At 57.8% G+C, this 23,139-nt stretch overlaps 1 protein-coding gene across 1 annotated transcript in view; it reads right to left on the bottom strand.

Moving 5' to 3' along the window:
- Positions 1 to 23,139, bottom strand: part of PHF2 (PHD finger protein 2) — an 88,207-nt gene that overhangs the window by 3,375 nt on the left and 61,693 nt on the right. Inside the window, exons 4-20 of the mRNA XM_040963833.1 lie at positions 18,903 to 19,063; positions 17,111 to 17,252; positions 15,553 to 15,739; positions 14,661 to 14,823; positions 13,675 to 13,762; positions 13,137 to 13,243; positions 11,924 to 12,015; positions 11,207 to 11,296; positions 10,390 to 10,758; positions 9,413 to 9,532; positions 8,023 to 8,138; positions 6,316 to 6,494; positions 6,146 to 6,216; positions 5,372 to 5,532; positions 2,472 to 2,749; positions 729 to 824; positions 162 to 271 (exon numbers count right to left, since the gene is read on the bottom strand). Coding sequence (XP_040819767.1) covers positions 162 to 271; positions 729 to 824; positions 2,472 to 2,749; positions 5,372 to 5,532; positions 6,146 to 6,216; positions 6,316 to 6,494; positions 8,023 to 8,138; positions 9,413 to 9,532; positions 10,390 to 10,758; positions 11,207 to 11,296; positions 11,924 to 12,015; positions 13,137 to 13,243; positions 13,675 to 13,762; positions 14,661 to 14,823; positions 15,553 to 15,739; positions 17,111 to 17,252; positions 18,903 to 19,063 — 2,530 coding nt within the window. The remainder of the gene's footprint in view (positions 1 to 161; positions 272 to 728; positions 825 to 2,471; positions 2,750 to 5,371; positions 5,533 to 6,145; positions 6,217 to 6,315; positions 6,495 to 8,022; positions 8,139 to 9,412; positions 9,533 to 10,389; positions 10,759 to 11,206; positions 11,297 to 11,923; positions 12,016 to 13,136; positions 13,244 to 13,674; positions 13,763 to 14,660; positions 14,824 to 15,552; positions 15,740 to 17,110; positions 17,253 to 18,902; positions 19,064 to 23,139) is intronic.

The raw sequence follows: 23,139 nt of genomic DNA on the forward strand, positions 1-23,139 counted from the left end.
GGGCCACGATGTCAATCAGACATCCCGAAGTTGGCAATAGCCCCTCAACCTGGGAGGTCCACGCTTGGGGCTGGAAGGTCAGAGTCATCTGGGCAGCCAGAGCCTCAGGTAGTTATGGTAGGGCCTGGCCACTGTGCACCCCTCCCTCAGCACCGTCTCACCTGCTGGGACAGCTTGGCTGCAGCGGCTGCCAACCCAGTCTCGATAGAGGCCACTCGGGTCCCCTCGCGCACTGGCCTGTCCTGTCTCGGCACTGACGGGCCAACCCTCGCTGCGGAAGAGAAGAGAGAAGCTCCCTCAAGCTACCAGCCACGGCCCTTCCACTCCGCTGGCCTGTCCTACTTCTCTCTCTCTCTTTCTCTCTTTCTCTCTTTCTCCAGAGCAGAAGCCATCACAGCCTGGGCACCCAGAGGCCCAGCGAGATGGAGAAGGCAGACTCTGAGTGCCATGGGCCAGGTGGCTAGGGCCACACCCCACTGGACACCCTGGGGTCGGGGTGTGGGACACAGGCACACAGCTACATCTCAGTGTGACTCTTCAGTGAGGAAGGAGGGGCAGGAACCGGCCTATGGCTTCTGGGCGAGGCCCCCTGAGGGGTGAGGCAGAGCCCACCACATGCCCACAGCCGCAGCTCCTCCCTGGGGCATGTTAGGGGCCCGGTTGGACAGGCATCCTCAGGGGCCACAGGGACCACAGACTGATGACACCTGGCACGCCTGGCATACTACCTGTAGGGCTGTAGGGGGCGTCGTCCGAGCCTTTCCTCTTCTTTGACCGGGACTTGAAGACGGGGTTGTCTTCATCCGACTCCAGCGAGGGGTAAACTGGAGGAGGCAAGGGGAGGGTAGAAGCTGAGCCATGGCACGAGGTACAGCCTGCTGGAAGGGCTGCAAGCGCCCGCACCCCTTCCTGAGCAGCAGCCCCAGGCCTGTGCACAGGGCCCATGGCTGCGGGCTAACCGCTGCCAGCCCACAACACAGGCAGGGTGGCCGAGCCTTGCCATGGGGATACCTGCCCACAAAGCTGGGGCCCAGAGGCTTGCCCTCAGAGGTGGCTGCGGGGCACAGGGAGGCCGAGCCCCAGACACGTGGGGGTCCTAGGAAAAGATCGTATGTAGGCAACAGTCCCTGTGGCCGACAGAGTCATCATCATGTTTCATAGCCACAGAGAGCAGGCAGCCGGCAGTGAGCAGCTTCAACAGAGGAGGGACAGGTGTCGGGCTCACCCAGCACCCTGGGGACCCGAGGGCCATGCCCAAAATGGCCTGAAACAGAAGGTGCCTTGCCAGCGTGTTGTCAGCCCTCCCTAGGGCAGGCCCCATTACAAGGCCCAAGTTTAAACCCCAGCTGTGGGACAGGGTCAGCAGAAAGAGTCTCGGGAACAGTAGCATAAACACGTAGCTCTCCAGGTCACAGCAGCCTCGTTATCGCCAACAACCAGTCTCTGGCCATGATAACGAGTGCTGGAACTAAGTGAACCACAGCACACCCGGTCCTGGAACCATCCCTCCATGGCAGCAAAGGCCTCTCTCACAGCCAGAACAGCTCTCCCTGGCAGGAGCCGGCTACTCTTACGGCCTCATTTCGAGGGTGGGTCTCACTCTCTGTCTCATACAGAGGCTGGCCAGGGTGCCGGGCAGGCCCTCAGAAGGCCATGTACACAGGGGCCTGCAGCCTAGTGACCACTCACCCAGGACACAAGAGGCCCAGCCCTCACGGGATTCCCCCATGCACCAGAGTTTGTGGATAACTGCTCCTAATAGCTCAGCGTGGAGACAGCCCTAGTGCCCTCAGACGGATTAACACAATGGGTACACTCACAGCAGAGCATTCTATATGCTTAAAAAAGGAAGGGAATGAGGCTGGCCTTGTGACATAATAGGTATCCCATATGGGCGCTGGTTTGAGTTCTGGCTGTACCACTTTCAATCCAGCTTCCTGCTTATGGTCTGGGAAGGCAGCAAAGGATGGCTCAAGTGCTTGGGCCCCTGCACCCACATGGGAGACCTGGAAGAAGCTCTTGCTCCTGGCCTCAGACTGGCCCATGAGACTACTGAGGCCATTTCAGGAATAAACCAGTGGATGGAACACCAGGTAAAGGAGCAGAGTGGGAAGGATAGGGAGGGAGGAAGGGAAGGAATTCATTCTGACATCGCTGTAGCCCAGATAAACCTTGAGAACATTCTGCCAAGGAAAGTCAGCCAGCTGCAGAACATGTGTCTTAGGCTTGGTCTCCGCAGAACATGCTGCACAGGCAAACTCGTAGACAGGAGGTGGAAGAGTGGCTTGTGGGAGAGGGGTGCTAGGAGCGAGATGCTGGGCTACGGTGAGGATGCACACTGCTCCAAGTGCACTGTGGCTATGGCTGCACACGTCACTCAACACATTCACGGAGCTGTGCTCTCCCAGGACGGACACAGCCCCACCCCACCCGCCAGGACCCAGGTGAGCCCCAGAGCAGCCTGTGCTCACCGTAGTCTGAGTCCTTGAAGCAGGCATCCAGGTGGTCCTGCTCCTCCTCGTAGTCGTCCAGGTCCACGCTGTTCTTGGCCGGCCTCTTCAGCAGCCGCTTGCCTGCACTCTTGCTACTGCCGCCCCCATTCTTCCGCGCACCGTGGGCCCCCAGCGAGCTGCCCTTGGCCTGGCCGGAGCCCCATGTGGTCTGCAGGCAGGAGTCGGAGGCCTGCAGGTTGGCCATGGACAGCATTCCCTGAATGGCTTCCTGCGTGCTGGGGGAGGCTGGGGGCTGGCTGGGGGCACAGGGAGACAGGCACTCAGCCCTCGGCCCACAGCCCAGGGCACCCAGATCATAGCACTCAGCCCTCAGGCACGGCCCAGGACACCCAGACCATAACACTCAGTCCAAGGCCACAGCTCAGGGCACACAGATCAAGAACTCAGCATTCCAGCATGGCCTAGGACACCCAGGCCACAGAACTCAGCACTCGGCCACATCCTGAGCATCCAGACCACAGCACTTGGCACTGAGCCCTCAGCCAAGGCCCAGGGCACCCAGGCCATAGCACTCAGCCCTTAGCCACGACCCAGGGCACCCAGACCATAGCACTCAGCCCAAGGCCCACAAATGCATGCCTGGGCACCCAAGCAGAGGGTGCAGAGTGCTAAGGGTAGCCAAGATCTGACAACTTCCCTGTGGGAAATGGCCAGCTGTTCTCCTCCACTCAGCCACAAGGAGGGCTGGAAGCCTGGGGCAGAGACAGGCCATGGAGAGACAAGAGGTGGCCAGCGACAAAGGGGGAGAGTCAGGTCCACATGTAGTCACTTGCTGGGCTCTCCCCACCCCACCTTCCAACCAGTAAGACTCGGCCACCTGTGCCATGGCCTGCAGTGGGCCCTATGCAGTCCTGCACAGCCCCACCCACTGACACTATACCTGAACCCACAGTCACACCTGCACCCCATGCCTCTCTCCCCTGGCCATGAACCTGACCTGGGCTCCAGGCCAGGGTGCTCCCTTCCCTTACCTCCCAGGAACCCTGAAGCAGCAGCAAGGCAGCCTTGCCTGTTTGGTGGCACAGGAAAATCCCGCTTCTCTAAGCTCACGCCTGTATCTCCCTAGGGCAAGCCTGGCCGTCGCTCAGCCCAGGGCAGACCTACCCTCTGTCAGCACCACAGGCTCCTAGGCCTGCCCTCCCACTCCCCAGGGCTAATGGCCAGGCCCAAGCAGTGACAAGGAAAGCAAGTGTGGCAGCCCTCAGAGGCCCTGGGCCACGGTGCTAGAGGCCAGAGCGCAGACAGCTCACCCCACACCGCCCGCAGGGGGCCAAGACACAGGCTGGGGACGAGGGGAGGGTGGGGAAGAGGGCCTGCAGCAGGCCAGGGAAGGGACACCAGGACACCCACCACGAGGATCCCGCACCAAAGTGTGCTGCCCACCCGCCACGCCAGCTGGGTGACCTGAGGGTTGGCCCGTCTTGTCCACGCGGTCATGGGCGAATCCGTGAGCCAGTCGGCACAGAAAATAATACTCTAATCCTCCAATTATCATACCAAAATCCTCTCCTTTTCCCCTTCGCGGTAAACACTGAGCAAACCCTCCTCCAGAAATTAGCATATTTTCCTCAGCTGGTTTTTTTCTCCCCCCAAAACAGTCAGTACTTAAAACAGAGCAAATGGACCATCAAACGCCGACCGACACTCCACATAGGAGACTTGGGAGAGGAACTGCCTGCGGCGTGCGGTGGGCGTGGGTGGGGGGGGAGCTGGCTCCAGAGGCCCCGGCAGGCATGTGCGTACGTGTTTGCACGTGTGTGCGTGTGTGCGGGCACAGAGCTCACTCCTCTGCAGACAGGCCGGCCCCCTCCCAGCTCATGTTCAGAGCCCGGGATACAAGGCATAACCAGTCTTCTCACCCCTGAGCCCCGCCAGCCCCTAGGTGCCCTCATCTTGGCTGCCCTCAGATACATCCTGACCCCTCTCCATGCGTGTCAGGGGTACCTCAGGTCCCTAAGACCAGCTTGGCTCACGCCAACTTTCTATCCAAAATAGGCACACCACGGACATGTGGAGCACTGCCCAGGGAGGGCCATGGTTTCGGTGGGGGGGAGGGGACATGGCTCCATAGCCAGACTCCACCTGCCGGGCACAAGCACCTCTCTACCAGGTTGGGGATACCATCTCAAGAACACAGGAAATCTATCCCCAGGGCATGGTGGATGCCTCCGGTCATGCTCCACACCCATTCAGAGAACACCCAGGGATGGCTGGCTATGGCAGAGAATTCCATGCCAAACAGCCACTGTGAAGTAAAATTCAGCCCACTGAGTCAGCCAGTGCCCCTCTCGGTCACCCTGAGTTGACCTCACTGGAGCCCCTCTGTCATCCCAGAGTGGCCTCAGCGTACTCCCTGCAGCCCTCAGGGCTACCTGCACATCCCAGCTACAGCCCGCTGCCAGGCCCCAGGAACCCTCCCTCCCATAGCCCATGTTAGCCCATACTCTAGGAGTCCCGGGCTCGGGCTGCAGGATCATACAGAGGTTCCTGGCCTGCCTCTGCTGCCTCCATGGTGTGGCCATGGATCTCCCTAGCTGTGTAGCAGGAGTCTGCATCTGTGGAGCTGGGGTCCCCACATGCACCCAAGAGGGGCACTTGGGAAGCACACTCAGAGCTGCCTCCTTGGGCATCTGCCTGCGACACACAAGGGGAATTCCCTTGTGATTTACACATGAAAAAACCAAAGACCCAGTAAGAGAGCGGAGACTCTGAGAGGCCCTGACTGGGACGGTTCTTCTGGAATGCAATGCCAAGTGGGACAGATCCATTTCTCGGGAACCAGGCAGGCCGGGCCAGCATCTCTGCCCTCTGGGTGCCCTGCCCATGCCCCAGCCAGCCCAGCCCCTCCTGGCCCCCACCTGTTGGGGTTGTACTCGAGTGCTCCGACCTCCTCGCTGGCCTGCAGCAGGTCCAGGATGCCAGCAGCAGAGCCCCCGCTCTCCTTCTTGACTTTGGCATTGCGGCCGGGCTTGGTGTCCGTGTCGATATGCAGTGAGCCCTCATCTGACGAGTCGTCACTCTGCCATGAGGGACAGGGCAGCTGGTGAGTGGCGCTCCAAGGATGGCAGGGGACTCCGCCCTCACCCACTGACTTTCTGGAATGAGCACCACTGGGTCCTGCCGGAGCGCCCACAGCCAACAGGGCAGGCTGGCAGACACACTAGGGCAAGTGTAGAGTCCCAGCTGGCAGTGTAGAGGGTATACACCTCTCCCCAGGCAGGGTAAGACATTGCCAGGACCCCTCAGCTCCTGAGAGGTAGCCACTGGGTCTTGGCACAGGAAGTGGACCTAGAGGCCCTGGTGGGACAAGACTCCCACAGCACACAGATTCCCCAGGGACCACACAGACAGGGCTATGAGTGGCTCCTGAGAAGCTCCGCCCCGCCCCCCGCCCCCCTCCCCCAGACCCTGCTCTGCACTGCCTGGTGGACCTAGCGACCAGAGTCTCAGGCTGGGTCTCAGTCTCCCGCAACAACCCCAAGCTGGAGCCCAGCCATGACCTTTCTTTGAACCCCGAGCAAAGGAAGGGGTGAGGATGGAGGTGCCCCCATTCTTGGCTTCACAGAGGGACCCCTCAAGGGCAAGGTTGTGGGAGGTAGGGATGGGCAGAGGGAACCTGGGGCTTGGCTCACCTTGTACACCGTGGAGTCCAGCTTTGGCTTTGTGGCAGGTGTGGGTAGCACCTCCTTCTTATCCAGCAAGACTGCGAGCAGAACAGATGGGGGTCCAGCACTGACCTCTCATGGCCGTGTCCCTTCCCTCCTCTTCTCACCTCCCTCCTCAGGGGCCCTCCCCTACTCACAGGACAAGTCCCTTTTGGGGGCATTCTTCTTCCTGCGGATGGGGAACTCATCAATCTTGAGCTCTCCATCGTCCGACACGTAGTCGTACTCATCCCGCACGGGCTTGGGCTGTTCCTCCTTGAAGTTCTGCAAGGCCCCGAACACAGCAGGGCTCGTCGGGGGCCGCATGGCCTTGGAGCTAGGGCAGCGGAAGGCGGTGAGTCACTGCACGTCCTGGGGACCCCAGCCCCGGACCCAGGACCATGGCAAGGCAGGTTCACTGTGCCAGGAGAACTCAGGCCCCACTGCGGGAGTCCCAGGGACTTCTCCCCTGGGAGGGGTCACTTCCCAGTCCCACAGAGCCCCCTCTCAGGGGTCACATCCCCAGCTGTGGCCCTGACTCAACCCAAGTGGCACAGAGGAAGCCCAGACACTGTGTGTGAGAGCCTCCGTCCCTATGGCCCCATGGCCCTGATGGGTGTAGAACCCAGGCCAAGGGTGCAGAAATCCTGACAGGAGCTGAAACCAGTCTTGCATGGCTAAAGGCTCCAACCTGCCTAGTTTTTCCTGTACAGCTGTTTTACAAACAGCAAAGTCAGGGCCAGGGCCAGAGTACACACACCAATCTAAGAGCTACCTCCCAGCAAGGCTGGGCAGAGCTCCTAGAGACAGGGAGCCCACACACTTTGCCTTGGCCTCCCCAGGGGCTGCAGTACCCTCACCCTCTGGAGCATAGGGGCAGCAGGTCCCAGGCAGAAATGCCTCAGACACACACAGCTCCAGCTGGGAGCAAAGGGAGGCACAGTGCTGGACAGCACTTGGGTCAGGGCGGTGGAGCCACAGTGCACACGAACCCTGCGTGTGAGTGTGGTATCATGGCTGGAGGGCCACTTCCATCTTTCTCAGTACCGTAACTGGCCCAAGGCATTCAGAAGTTTCCCTGGGCCCCATATACAAAGCAAGGGACAATGCCCAGAACACGGAGTTGGGTGGCCATGAGGCTCTTGACGGATTGGACACACAAGTTTGGTTCCTGCTGGACAGTTGCAGGGTCCCAATCCTTGCTACCCTCTCCGGGTCCTTCTCCCTGTTTCTCCAACACCCTAAAGCAGCCTTGTTCCCCCATCTCACAAGTAAGAACTGAGGCCAGCCCAAGGAAAATGGCCACCACTCCCATTACTCAGCCCAGAGGAGCCACACTCCCATTACCCAGGTCACCCATGAGCCCTTCTCCACGGCACTTGTCACAACCATCATTTTAGGTGGATCCACCGGTATATTAGGGTCACTTCGCCCCCCTCACTGCACACCGGCCACCAACAGCCATGATCATGCCCATGTCCTCAGCATCAGCAGGCATGGTCACCCACACTCCCCTCTGCCGGGTGCTGTGCCACCCACAGGCAGCCTCCCTGCAGCCCACCGCAGCTGCTGCCCGCCCTGCAGAGAAGAGCACGGAGGATGCGCCACAGCAGCTTTCCCGGGGTCTGCAGCTGACCAAGCATCCCTGGGCACAGACCCTGGAGGGCGGGCCTGGCCAGGGAGCCCAGCCATGGTGTGGGTGTGTGTAAATGGTGGGCAGTTTGTGGTATATCTGTGGTGTGTGTAGTGTGTGGTGGGTATGTGTGCCGGGGTGGCGTGCAGCCACCATGTGTGCGGTGTGTGCATGCGTATGTGCACCGTGGGGTGCCCGCATGGTCTCCCATCCCGCATGCGCCCTCACATACCCCAGGAGTTTCTTGTTGGAGAAGGAAAAGGAGAACTTGTCCTTGTTTCCAGCCATGGGCGGCTTCTCCAACTTCTGCTCCTCCTCCATCTTTAGTAAGGAATCAGGTTTGCTGTTCTAAAAGCAAGACCAGGGCAGTCCCTGAGCTGCCAGGGGTGTAGGGGACAAGAGCCTGACAGCAAAGCTCAGCTCCAGTGGCTGCCTGGGCCACCGTGGGGCCCTCAGGAGCCACACCACCCTCATCCTCAGTAGTGTCTGCAGCCCAGGCCTGGCAGGACTTCAGCCCCTGCCTGGGCCAGGAAGCACACCACAGAACAGACGGCAAAGGCAGCGAAGGGGAGTGCCATCGACACGGAGGGCAAAGTGCCTGGCCTCCCAAGTCCCAGACACCCCCAGCACCACCTCCGGGGACCCAGGCACCTCCCAGCACCACCCCCCAGGACCTAGGCACCCCTCCCCAGCACCATCTCCTCAGACACAGACACCCCTCAGCACTGCCTCCCAGGACCCAGGCACCCCTGCCCCCCAGCACCACCTCCCAGGATCCAGGCACCCCCCGGCACCACCTCCTGAGACACAGGCACCCCTCAGCACTGCCTCCCAGGACCCAGGCACCCCCCGGCACCACCTCCTGAGACACAGACACCCCTCAGCACTGCCTCCCAGGACCCAGGCACCCCCCAGCAACATCTCCTGAGACCCAGATACCCTCTGGCAACACCTCCTGGGACCCAGGCACCTCCCAGCACCACCTCCTGAGACACAGACACCCCCCAGCACCGCCTCCCAGGACCCAGGCACCCCCCGGCACCACCTCCCAGGACCCAGATACCCTCTGGCAACACCTCCTGGGACCCAGGCACCCCTCCCCCCCAGCACCACCTCCTGAGACACAGGCACGCCGCGCCCCCCCCCCCCAGCACTGCCTCCCAGGACCCAGGCACCCCTCCCCAGCACCACCTCCTGAGACACAGGCACATCCCCAGCACCACCTCCTGGGACCCAGATACCACCCAGCACCACCTCCCAGGACCCAGGCACCCCCACCCCTCCAGGACCACCTCCTGGGACTTGGGCACCCCGTGGTACAGCCTCCTGGGACCCAGATACCACCCAGCAACACCTCCCAGGACCCAGATATCCCCCTGGCGTCGCCTCCCGAGACACAGGCACCACCCCCTGCCAGCACCACTTCAAGACACAGACACTCCCTGGCAGCCTCGCCCGAGACCCAGGCACCCCTGCCCCCCAGCACTACCTCCTGGGACTTGGGCACCCCTCGGCACTGCCTCCCAGGACATAGGCACCCCCGAGCAATGCCTCCTGGGAACAAGCCTGCACATACACAGGGTCACATTGGTCACACACAGGCATGCGTGCCCACAGCTCACCTTGTACTTCCACTTGGCCTCCGACTTGCTCTTAGTCTGTTCTCGGATCTCCAGCCTCTCCACATCATTCTGCGTGTTGGCCATGTCCTTGTTGGGTACACTTAAGACGCTCTTCGTGGCCTGCGAAAGAGAGCAACAGTGACCCAAAGACAGACTCGGGAGGCAGACAGTACTCACCCAGCTGCTGCGCAAAGGCCTGGCCCACAGCCCCTGAGCACACCCACAGCTCATTCCAACATCCATTCATTCATCCAGCCCATCCATGTATCTAGCCATTCATTCACCTGTGCATCGATTCACCCATTTATTTTTTCAATCATCTATTCATTTATCCACTCATCTGTTCATCAGTTCATTTTTCTGTTCATCTGTGCATTCATTCTGCATTTGTCCATTGCTTTCACCATCCCCTTAATGACCCATGATTAATTTATCCATGCATTCACCGAGTCACCCATCTATTCCTGTGTTTGGCCATCTGCTCTTTCATGCTTGTCCTGAAAAAGGAACATGAATACATCCTTCTGCAGCACCAGCAGGCTGTCGGGTCCCAGGAAGCGGGCAGTAGCCGCCTTGTGCTGGACACCCACACTCAGTGCTGTTTCTCAGGGCTGAGTCTGCCTCTTTCACAGTCCAGAGGGATTTGGGTCACCAGGGCAACGCTGCCCTTGCCACTGTCCCCTCCGCGAGCATCCTTCCTCCCTGGCGCCCCTGCACAGACAGCTCACTCACCTTCAGACCCTGGAAAACCACTGTGCCCACTCTCCCAGGTGGCCCCTCTTGGGTGCTGCCTTCCTCTTGCCAGGGCCTTTGTAGGCTTCCTGGATTGAGCCTGCCCGCCAAGGCTCTGGGCTTAGATTGGAAGCAGGCAGGAGAGCTCTTCTACCAGGCAGACTATAACCGCAATAAGATCCCAGCACCTCAGGCTCTGCAGAGAGCTACATCCTGGTGCCCCCAGGTGTCCACCCCTCGCCCACCTTGCTCTTCTTGGGGGGCTCCATCTTGGTCAGTGCCTCCTTGGTGTGGGCCTCCAGCAGGTCCAGGTCAGGGATGGTGGGTGAGACAGACTCCCGGTTCCTCTTGCCTTTCTTCTTGCTTCCATCCTTGAGCTTCAGCGTTTTGGGGGGCTTGGGAGGCTTAGGGGACTTGGGGGGCTTGGGCATTTTGGACGGTTTAGGCATCTTCACAGTTTTGGGAGTCTTTTTTTTGGACACTTTCTCTAGGAGGGACCGAGGTGGGGTGGCTTCAATGGGAGATGGCGGCTCCTCCTTCTCTCGGTCACCATCACAGATCTCATCTGAAGAAGCTGCAGCATTCACTTCGGGCCGGACCGCCTTGGCAGCATTCTGGCAGGGGGAGAGGGGCAGAGAGCACGGAGTCACACAGAGTTGATGCCAGGAGTCTCACATCTGTCCAGGCCATCAAGTGACACACTCACTAAGTGTCCCTGTCACTAGCCCTGGGGTCCCCGACAGTCCACAGGCCCTCGTGTCCTTCCTGAGCACAGCAAACTGCAGGATTGGTCTAAGTTCATAAGAAACCAGACTCAAGGTGGTACATTCAGAGACTCCCAGTGCACCCCCAATCTCCCACTCCTTACATGTTCACTTTAGGAGACCTCAGCCAACGGGTATTAGCTCAGGGGGCTGAGCCTTCACACAGGTGAGCTCAAAAAAGCTCCAGAGGCATCTGGGATCTCTCAGGCATCCCTAAGCAGGCAGTTTAGGGCTGGGCTGGCTCCCAGGCCAGTGGCAGAGCAGGTGGGCTCCCTTGCTCCCAGGGGTGTAGCCGTACCTCGCTGAGCCGGATCTCTCTGGCCAGGTCCTTGATGAGCTGAGAGGGCCGGAAGTGCTCAGGAAGCTCGTCCTCGTGCTCCGCCAACGCCTGCATGATGGTGGGTAGGGTCAGTGCCTGCCCTGGCCCCCAAGCTTGCTGGTCACTCTCTACATCCCACCAGGCTAACCCCTACCTGCCCAGCCAGGGCACACAAACAGGCACTGGGCCAGAAGAGCCATGTGACAACCTAGATACACTGGGCCCTGGACCCCAGCCCCAACAAGAAGGCTCTACTGTGACCCCCAGCTCCCAGGTAGACATGCCTGGTCCTGGATGACAGGGCTCCCTGAAAGCCCCCCACCCGCCCCCTCACCCAGCAAGACACTGACTGGCTTCTGAGCTGGTGCATTGGCCGGCTCAGTGGGGAGATGAGGGGGTGGCCTGAGCCTTCCTGGCCAGAATCTGACACCTTGTCATGAGGCCAGCTGCTCCCCCAGGTCCACATCTAGCCGCTGTAGGCTCCAGGTTTCTCTGGGTTCACGCAGCGTAGTCCATGTCACAGCTGCCTACCCCTTATCTGCCTTCTCCTCCAGTAGGCCGAAGCGCTTTCATCTTCCTTCCATCCACTGGTAGCCAACACTGGGGCCCCACTGTAGGGGTTTTTTTCAACCACCAGCATCCCTGGTCTTCAAGATGGTGTCCCCACCCAAGGGTGTTAGTTACCATGCCTCCTACCTGCTTCTTTGTCCATGATCTGAAAGCACCATTGAGAATTTTAGCTCCTTGGACTAGATGAGGGGGCAGCTGTTTCCCAGATTTGTGAGAGCCTGGGGATGGAGAGAAGACGACTGTAAGTTACCTGAGAAGCCAGCCAGCCCCACCGCTCACTGCCCATCGCCTACAGACACCTTTGTACCCAATCCAGCAGCCAGCCAGGGACATGCAGGGCCCCCCATTGGGAGCCCTCAGCCACAAGCCACTTGCCCAACTGCCAACGGTTCCTCTTGGAACCTGGAGCATCCTGTGACTCACCCTGCCAGGGGAAGGACTGGTCTCCCCATGTCCACCCCTCACCACCAGCCTGCCCACTGTGCTCCTAACACAGGGCTGCCCCACAGCCCACAGCAAGGATCTCAAGGAGCCTTGCGATTTCCACCTCAGGACAGTGAGCTCAGGAACCAACTGCCACAGCTCAGCCAGATGGGGGTTCCTGCTGGGGCAGGGCCTCAGAGGCACTCTTAGGTCCCAGGATCAGGTCCTACTGCAAGACCCTGAGAGCCGAGGACCGATGCCACCAGGTGACCACAGCACCACCCTGGGGGGCCAACAGTGGTCAGAGGATTTTCCCAGGTACCAAGAGACCCACAATTTGGCTCCACCTTCCATCCACTAGTGCTCCTCATTTCTACCTCCTGACATCAGCCCCTCACAGCTGGGCTAGCCCCCTTCCTGCCAGCCAAACTCAGGGTTCCAACTTTGGGGGAGCAATGGACAGGTTCACCAATGCCTGGCTAGCCAAAGTGAAGTAAGATGGTTCTCAGCTTATCCCAGGCCACAGACTCAGCGCAAAATAGCCCAGATGACTCTTGGCTCATGGCCAGGATCAAAACAAGGGAAAAATGTGGCAGGGAGGGCATCATCAAAACAGAAACTGCACAGTGTGAACCCCTGCTCAGGCTTGCTCCCACAATGCCGCACGGCCAAGCCCTAAGCAGGGGGGATGATCACAGGATCCACTGGCTTTCAGTCTGCAGGGACAGTCCCAGAATACAGAGTCTAGGAGGGCCTGGACCTGCTGCTTAGCTGGACAGCAGGTGGAGAAGTCCCTGGGCTACTGCAGAGTAAGGAGGTCCCCACCCAATGGGGTGCTGTCTGTGACTTGGCCCAAACAGTAAGCTTCAGTGGCCCTCCACACCCGCTGCCACCGCTGCCCTGTAGTGACCAGTACCTTTGAATGCCTCCAGCAGATGCTTCCCCATGTACCAGCAGGCAGTCTCAAAGTTGGGAAACTGAGTCAGGCTTCCCAGTTTCAACCTCCGCTCCACTTCATATGCTCTGCAGGCCACAGCAAAGAACCACTCAGTACACTGTGCACCAAGCACATAGGTCCAGGCCACAGCCATGCCAACTCATGCCTCCCCACTGGGCCCTGCGTGGTGAGGTGGACCAGGGCAGAGAACACTTGGGACAGCCACCCTGGATGGTACCTGGGCTGTTAGGGGCCATGGTCAGAGCCCAGGACAGGCAGTGGCACCCTTGGGGGCAGCCTAGATGCAGCGACTTCAATGAGGCCATTCCACACCATGCCCCCCAGGAGCCTTGAGAGCCCCCACATGTTCCTTCCTCCCAGAGCAGCAGGAAGCTGGGTGAAGCTGGCTGTCACACCAGAGCCACCCACAGACTGGGCCACACTAGGACTCAGTTCACAACAAGTGGGCTGAAGGGGGAACCCCTCTTGCTGTGGGCACATGGAGCAAATGCACTACCTCATCTGCATCTCCACGCTCAGGCTGTGGAGGAAATGACCAGCGAAGGCCAGGCAGTCCACTGGGGTGAGCGTGGCATAAATCCAGCCTGGGAGAGAGAGACAGGGACACAGCTGGTCTCCACCCCCCAGGACATCCCCCAGAAGGCATTCTGTGGTGCAGCCCCCTCCCAGACTCCATGGGGAAAAGGACCCTGTCAGAGATGCTCTGGCCTCTTTGGTCCAGACCCGCACCACATGGATGGAGAGGCCAAGGCCTGGGAGCTGGCAGATGAGCTCAGCACCCCTGAGGATGATGCTCAAACCCAGCGAATGGACCCCGTCCCCATGCTGACCTGCACACATAAGGCTGAGGGAGCCAGGCTGGGGCCAGGCCACAGTTACACCCAAATCACTGTGATTACAGAGAAGCTGGGAAGAGAGGAAGGACAGAACCCAGGATCCCACTGAGATGCAGAGGTTTCTAAAGGAACTGAAATATCAGTGCCTCCTTGAAGTTCTGGCAATGAGGAAAAACAGACAAGAACTGGGCAATCTGAACCCAGCCTCGCTATTTGATGCCCTGGGGAGGGTGGTTAAATGTGTTATTATAAAAGGCAAGGTCTTGGAGACAGCAGAGTATACCCAGAGGGGCAACAGGTGGCTGAATTCACATGTTCAGAACAGGCTTTCTCCTATGCAGAGCCTAAAGGTTCCCCAACACGCAGTTCCAGCTCAGTGGACATCTGCGGCCCTTCCTCGAGCAGCCATGGCCACATAGACCTAGCCCAGCCACATCCATGGCAGTACCCTTGGCCATTAGCTGTCAAGGATGGCACTGGGACCTCCTGCTGCTGCAAGGTCCACTGCTGATCCCTGGGTCGGGCAATGGGTAGGACAGGGGTCAGTCCCAGGGAAAGGACAGGCAGGCCAGGGGCACCAGGCCAGAGCAGTAGTGGGGACAGAGCCACAACCGTGACAAGGGAGCCCTGAGCCCACACCACTCACCCGAGGGGATGAAGAGGGTTTGGCCTTGCTTGACAGTGCACCTGTAGCACTTGTCTACCTGGTCAGCAAAGAACATCTCACTGTGGTTTGAGGCTGACCGCCAGCGTTCATACAGGGAGATGTTGGCTGAGGCTGGCCGGATGAGATAGAAGATCTTCTCTCCCTGCCAAGAGAATCAATTAGCAGAGCCGCACACACGGGGTCCACTGTGTCCAGGGGCTGGGTCCTTCCTGGCTTGGCAAGCATCCCACCCGGGGCCCATCACGGCACCTGGGGCTTTGCAGTCCCCAAGAGTGCAGAATAGGAAATGCAGAGCAACACCCTCCGTTTCTCATAATGCCACAGCAGCACACGTGCACACACACCTGGGACTGGGGCCCATCTGCTATTGGGGTGGGCTCCAGGCAGCAGAGCCTGGGGCCAAGGTGAAGGGCAGATACTACCTTTCCCAAACAGGGCTTCTTCTACACAAACTGGGTTGAAGGTGGGCTCACAGGGCACAGTCCAGCACCTCAGCCTGCCTCTACCCTCCACCCAAGCTGCAGCTGGCTGGATAAAGCCATCTCGGGCCTTTGGCCAGTTGAGCTCCAAGCTTAGAGTTTATTCTGTGGTTCCTTATGCCTCATCTTTCTTTCAGCCACCTGATGTTTGCACATATACATACACACACACTTCCTCATGTCCTGCCCGCTGTCCCCAGGGCAGGGCCCCTTGCTGGCCCACCCCCCAGGACTGTCTGCCCCACAGCCCTCTCACTTCTCGGGCTGCACCCCCCGCCTGAAGCATCCCCATGGCCTCCTCTCCAGTGGCCCTCCTCAGGGTCATGCCAGACGGTGGCATGCAACAGGATGCAAGCCCCGAGAGGGAGGTCTGGGCTGGGGGGAGGGCTCACTTTGAGTACGTGGTGCCAGGCAGAAGCACCGCCAGAATCAATGTGGAAGTCGGTGTAGCCATCCTTCACGCAGATCAGACAGTACTTGGTCACTTTGGGCTTGGCCAGCAGTGCGTCGTCAGGCCAGTAGTTCTCCACCCAGGACAGCTTCTTCACAATGTCAGGCGGCTCCACAAAACTGGACATTCTGGGGCAGGAGGGAGGCAGGGTCAGCGGCAAGGGAGCCCACCTCTCCATGTCCATGGCCTCCAGGGAGGGGGAGAGGGAGGGGAGGGCACTCTGCCTTCCACTTCATCTCGCAGATGAGACAACTGAGGGTAGAAGGGATGGCTGTGAGGTGTGCATGGCAGCGGCTGTAGAGAGAGCTGAGAACCCACCACCCTGAGAGTACTCACCATACTGGGACTGGAAAGCCATTATCCAGGCCAGTCCAACCTGTGCCGATGGCCAGGGCCCTGGCTGTCACTGTCACTTCCCCACAGGCCCAGGCACCTCCTGGCGCCAGCTGAGCCAATGTTATGGCTCTTAGAGGGCCAATAGAGCACCAGTGGCTCCGTGCCATCTTGAGTCCTTGTCCAACCTGGCCAGCACACACCCAAGGGATACTGGGAAAGGTGACTGGTCTCTGCCAGGCACACATCACTGTCACAGATAAAATGCTTGAGGCCACATAGGAGATCTCTCTTAGGAATCCCCAGGAGGCTGCCTCCTGTGGTCCCAATCTCCAGCCCATTCCCCTTGTTGCCTTTGCTCTTGGGAAGCTCAAGCAGAATCCCACATCCAGCCAGACAGTCTCTCTGTGGCTTCTGCTGGAACTCTGTATTCTCTTTCCCAGGGGACCTCTGATCCCAGTCCCCTCCCGATCCACACACAAAGCATCTCACATGCTTCTAGAATGTGACAGGGGTGGGGATGACATTCCTAGACAGCCCTTAGGAGAGTGAAGCCAGCTGCAGGAGGCCTGGTAGACAGAGTAGGGACGTAAGAGGGCTGGGGTGGTGGGCTTCCAGGAGGAAACACAGTCCTGTGGCACAGGAGAAGAGGCTGGCATCCCACCTAATGAGGATGTCCCTGCCCACAGCGACCAGGAGCTGGTAGAAGCGCCTGGAACCCATGGGGTGACGTCATCAGGGCACAGCTGTGCCAAAGAGGAACCAGGCCTGGCCGGCAGTGAGGGCTGGGGCAGAGAAGGTCCCTTTAAGACCTCACATAAGAGACCGCACTTGTATGTGAGGGTGGCAGGAACACGGGAGTGTGGCATGGGGTATCAATGTGGGTGTACCCTGTGTGAGACACGTGGCACACCAGGGGAGTGTGACATGGGGTACTGATGCGCGTGTGTGCTGAACAGGTACCTATGGCAAGCAGTGACTGCATACTGCAGCCAGTGGTTCTCTCTAGGGTTGGCAGGTTACAGGCCAGGCGCTTCCACCCTTTTGCTCCCTATGTGATGTGTTCAGTGTGTGCCAGGCTCACTCCCGAGACCCCTGGCCAGGGAGGGGCCTGGAGCTGGCCTCCCCATGCCCCTTCCTTGCACCCCTGGCCCACAGCCCTGCACCTGGTATCGGAGAACTCGAGGTTGGTGACATTGAGCACACGCTTGCGGCTGGTGCTGTAGTAATAGTCCACGAACTCCTTCAGCTTCATCTTGCAGTCCTTCTGCTTGGTAACGTCCGTCACGTCCACGCTCCGCTCTGGGCCTAGGGAGGCGACACGGTGGCTGCTGAACACTCAGCTGGACAGCTGGGCCCCTACAAGGTGGGACCCGTGGGACAGACACGCACACACCCTCCACTGCCCTTCTGCTGGACCTGAGATGGGGGTGCTCAGGTCTGTCTCCCCCTGCCATGCTCCCTGAGCTGGACAGAGCCCTCTTCCTGAGACCAACGCCAGGCTTCTGCACGAGTGACTGGGTCGGCAGACAGGTATCCAAATGCCTGGTCAACAGGAAAAATACCCAGATGTCTCTACACTTGGAATGTTCAAGAGGATTTGTGACCAACCGAGGGGAAGTCAGGCTCAGTAAAGTGGCCCCGGGGCCACAGCCCTCAGCGGCCACCTGGACACAAGGTGAGAGGCCTCTGGAATTGCTATGGGCAGATGAGGGCAGTCATGAAGGGTGGTGGCAGGGGCAGCAGCTATAACTGTCCTCACAGACAGATGGTTCCCATACCCAGAGTGCCTGGATGTGGAAATTCCTCAGCACCCTTCTCATAGCAAGGCCTGGGGGTGTTGTGGGGCTATCTTAGGAGAGCAGAGGACTGGGAAGCTATGATAGGCATGTGTGTCTGCCTTAGAATCTGACTCCAACAGTGGAGCGCAAGGAAGCAGCACAAAAGCCACTGCAGAAAATCAGCCCGGTTTGAGACACCAGTGAGAGGCTGCCGCTTAGCCAGGGGACTGCAACCAACAGCAAGGTTGGCAGAAATCCAGTGACGGGGCCTGGCCTGGGGCTCACCTTCACGTGTCATTTTCTGTGTGTTTATTTCCATGTAAACGATAAAAAAGAGGAAAAAGAAAAACACAGAAGCAATAAATGCCTCTAAGAGCCATCTCTGGCCCCAATTCTACAGGGCCAGCAATGGAGGGTGGGTGACAGGGCCTACGCATCACCTAAGTGCCTGCAGCTTGTGGTGATCATCTCCTGGGGTCTCCCAGCACCAAGCGCAGGGGAGCCATGCATGAAGGGACAGACTAGAGCAAGGAGCCACCTGCTTGCAGGACTGCGGCCCGTGTGTGTCACCCCATCTATACCCTGGTCCTGAGCATTCGTCTTTCGAGGGTTTTTCCTGGTCTCTCCCCATAACACAGGCACCCCCACAAGCACCCAAGGCCCCATCACCACATGGGGCTTCAGAGCCCGGGCCATGCAACGAGCGGTTGGTGCCAGTGAGAATGCAGGCTGTACTGCTCCACCAACACTGGCTGCCTCTCAGGTGGCATCCAGTGCAGCCATGTGCCCCCACGCCCACGTGCCCATGCCTAGGTGCTGGGGACTTAGAGAGGCCATTCAATGGTGGCTGCTGGCGACCTCAGTGGGAACCAGAAGAGCCCAGGAGGTATCCCTGGCAGTGCAGGGAGGCAGGTGATGGTACAGCTGGGGAAGCACCACCAGCCACAGCAGGAAAGGACCTCACAACTCCAGGCAACCAGACATACCAGCATCAGGTGGCACCCAGCAGGAATGGAACTCATGGCCAGCAAGACCCAGGGGTCCCCGGCAAGGAGATGGGAGTTTTCCTGACATCTCTGATCTCAGAGCCCAGGATCTGGCCAACAGAATGCAGTGAGGGTCCCCAAGACTTACCAGCATGGACCCCACACAGCACTGCTGAGGGAATGACACTTACCCACGTAGTTCTCAACGTCGCTGACGTAGAAGGTGGGAGCAGGGACAGCCAAACCCAATCCATCTTTCTTGGGGACAAGGATGGGCTCGGTGAAGCCATGCTCCTCCAGGTAGCCCAGTGTGAGCTGGCCGCCTGGCACGCGGGCCACTACATCCTCCGCACTGTGGGAAAGGCGTGTGTCAGAGGCCAGCAGCGGGCCTCGGGGCAGCGGGGCAGGCCGGGCCGCATTCAGCCACACACCTCCTTGGCCACAGAGGAGGCCCAGTGGTGGCACTAAATGCATACGCTGACATGACCAGGCAGATAGGCCCCTTACTCACCCCTCCTGGGATGTCCCTGCCTGTGCTGCCCTGGTCCCACCTGACAAGGAGGGACTCCTAAATCAGCAGAGGGCACCCCCCAAACCGCATGGGTCCTGCATGATGCCACATGGGTGGGCCAGGCATACATGATACTCCCTGTCCATCTCTTTTTTGGCCTGGTGAACTAGAACGCCCTGCCGGCCTGCCTTGTGGCGGCATGCTTATCCTGGAGGAGGTGACTCAGGAGTGCTGGTCCTGCCCTGCCCCCTGCTGGACACTAACTCCACCTCAGGGCCAGAGGCAGAGAAAGGACTCACAGATGGAGGACATGAATGACCATCACCAGGCATGGACACATGCTGGCATCTTTCAGTGTGTGGGGGAGCCCCACCCCATAGAGCATGGTGTCTGTTCAGGTCACACACTGGATATGCCCTCAACCCCACCCCTGTCCAGAGGCCCTCGGAGCACCTGCAGTGAGTGACCCCTTCTGCCCAGCACTGTATTGGGCACTGCCCATTCTGGGTCTTGAAGGCACTTCTGTCTGGCAATAGTGGGGCAAGTCCTCCAACTGCAACTGAGCACATAGTTGGAGGCCAGCAAAAAATGGAAATCTAGTGGGATCCAGGGAGGAAGAGAAAGAGGAAGGTTGCAAAGCTTCAGCCTCTGGTAGAACAATGAAGAGCCCACTGTGCCCCCTGGGGGTCCTGGGAGCAGCAGGGCAGATCCCAAAGGCCAGGGTGACTGGAGGGCGAAGCTGAGGGCAGACTGTATGCCAGCAGCCGTGCAAGGATCCCATAAGCGAGGCATGGGACACCCTGGGGCCTCACAGCTGAGGCTCCCCATCCACACGGAGTCCTGCTTGAGGACCCCACCCCAGCTCAGGAAAGTCCTCCTGTAGGGACTCCTGGGGGCCTAGGACCCAGCTGCTACTGGAAAACATACCTCCTCCCCAGAGGAAGTGCATGCCAGAGGGAGTGCCAGGCCTGGAAGCAGACCCCCAGCACTGAGAACAGAAAGAGAAGTTTTCAGACACACATAACCAAGCACACGCAAAACTGTAACAAGATCAGGTCAGAAAAGGGAACAGAAGTACAGGAAAAGGTCAGACCACACTGAAAAGCAACCTCACAGCAATCCTAGGAAATGTGCTGTTTAAAATGTTAACACTCAACAACAAAATAGAGAGAGAAAGGAAGAAAGGAGGGAGGGAGGGAAGGAAGAGAGAGGGATGGAGGAAGAAAATATATTCTAGAATTATATCTGCAAACTACTGAATCTGTTAAAAAAAAAAACTATTAAAATCTTAAAATAAAAGCCCAATGATGAATTACATGGTAGTAGTTGCAAAGAAAGCAGTGAGTTTGAAAAAGATGTGTAAAATGATATCGGCAAGGTGGGAGAAATGCTAGGAAGGGAAGAGTTGAGGCCAGTATTGTGGTACAGTGTGATAAGCCACTATCCACAGTGCTGGCATCGCATATGAGCCCTGGTTCGAATACTGGCTGCACTGCTTCAGATCCAGCTTCTTGCTAACGCTCCTGGAAAACAGGAGAGGATGGACCAAGTCCTTGGGCTCCTGCACCCACAAGGGAGACCTAGAAGGGGCTCTGGGCTCCTGGCTTCAGCCTGGCCCAGCCCTGACTGCTGCAGCCATTTGGGAAGATAGAAGATCTATTTCTCCATCTCTATTCTGTCATTCTGCTTTTCAGATGAATAAAAGTCTCTAGGTAACAGAGAAAGGATATTTTTCAGAATACTAAGATACTTCTTCTCAACTCAGTGGAGCTTGCTAAATTCTGAGCAGCATAAAAAGATTCAAGCGCAAATGCAGACTCACGCAGGGCCTCAAAGACAAGAGGAAAGCCACAACTGTTGCCAGAGGGAGGGGAAAAAAAGCAAATTATCAGAAACAAACACAACCATGTAGTAGACAACAGACATGTCATCAGGTACAAAAGATTTTACTGAAAGAATAACTTTGAAGAGTCAAAGGAAAATAACCTTCATTCTAGAACTTTGGATGCCTTGTACACAATTTGAATTACCGAGGAATAAAGATGAAATGAAAACCCAGTCAAACAAAGGGCAAATACTTTCCATCGGCCTTGGCTGAAGGAAGTTCGAGAAGTGATTCAACAAGTAGGAAATCAAATCTAGAAAGAGCAGAACTCAGAACAGGACAAGAGCTGTCCTACAGATTCCACACACACCACCAGGATCCCAAGGGCCTACTCTGCAGAAACTGACCAAGCAAGCTTGGAACGCCACACAGAAATTCAAGGTGCCCATGTCACCAAAACAGTCTCTCAAAAGAACAAAGCTGGAAGACACTTTCGATGTTAAAATTCAATTCAGAGGGCCTGGCACGGTGGCCTAGTGGCCAAAGTCCTCGCCTTGAACATGTCAGGATCCCATATAGGCACTGGTTCTGACCCCGTCAGCTCGGGCCCGGCACGGTGGTGCAAGTGGTTAAGGTCCTCACCTTGCACGCCCGGGATCCCAAATGGGTGCCAGTTCTATCCCGACAGCCCCGCTTCCCATCCAGCTCCCTACCTGTGGCCCAGGAAAGCAGTTGAGGACCACCCAAAGCTTTGGGACCCTGCACCCGCGTGGGAGACCCAGAAGAAGTTCCTGGATCCTGGCTTCGGATCGGCATAGCATAGGCCGTTGCGCTCACTTGGGGAGTGAATCATTGGACGGAAGATCTTCCTCTCTGTCTCTCCTCTCTGTATATCTGCCTTTCCAATTAAAAATAATAATAATAAAAATAAATCTTAAAAAATAAATAAATAAAAATTAAAAAAATTAAAAATAATCCCGGCAGCTCCACTTCAAATTCAGCTCCCTGCTTGTGGCCTGGGAAAGCAGTTGAGGACGGCCCAAAGCCTTGGGACCCTGCACCTGCGTGGGAGACCTGGAGGAAGTTCCTGGCTCCTGGCTCTGGATCGGCAAAGCACTGGCTGTTGTGCTCACTTGAGGAATGAATCGTCAGATGGAAGATCTTCCTCTCTGTCTCCCCTCCTCTGTATATCTGACTTTGTAATAAAAATAAATAAATCTTTTAAAAAATTCATTTCAAAGTTACAATTACCAGACCCTGCAGCCCTTGGTAGAACAGACATAGAGAATAATGCAGAACAGAGGACAGGACAGAATAGAATAAGATGGGATAAGACAGGATAAGATGGGGTAAGACGGGATAAGATGGGATGGGATGGGATGGGATGGGATGGGATGGGATGGGATGGGATGGGATGGGATGGGATGGGATGGGATGGGATGGGATGGAATGGGATGGAATGGGATGGGATGGGATGGGATGGGGTGGGGTGGGATGGGATGGGATGTGGTAGGATGGGGTGGGATGAGATGAAATAAGATGGGATGGGGTGAGATGAGATGAGATGGAATGGGATTGGATGGGACGGGATGGGATGGGACGGGACAGAACAGCATGCCATAACACAGCATGGCATGGCATGGGAAAGGGAGTGCTTAGCCTAGCAGCTAAGATGCTCACATCCCACTGGAATACCTAGGCTTAATACTTTCTCTGGCCCCTGAATGAATCTGCTGATGTGGATCCTAGAAGCAATGGTGATGATGGCTCGAGTGCCTGATGGATCCTGGCTGCTGTGGGCATCTGGAGAGTGAACTCGTGGGTAGGAACTCTCTCTGCCTCTCAAATAACAAAAGAAGTTAGAATGGTGTCCAGAAGTAAGTCCTTATATGTATGGTCAGTTTTCACTGCAAGTGCACAAACACTTCAAGGAGAAATTCTCCCACATACAGGGCAAGGAAATGGGGTGCCCCTGCAAAAGAAAGGCAGAGGGCCCTTACCTCAACAACAAACAAAACTCAACTCAAAATGAGCAGAGGTCTAAACATAATGGCCAAGAATAAACAATAACAACAAGAAAAACTCTCAAAAA

This window comes from Ochotona curzoniae, unplaced genomic scaffold (assembly GCF_017591425.1).
Source record: "Ochotona curzoniae isolate NIBS_2020 unplaced genomic scaffold, NIBS_Ocur_1.0 scaffold_3208, whole genome shotgun sequence".
Taxonomy (NCBI): domain Eukaryota; kingdom Metazoa; phylum Chordata; class Mammalia; order Lagomorpha; family Ochotonidae; genus Ochotona; species Ochotona curzoniae.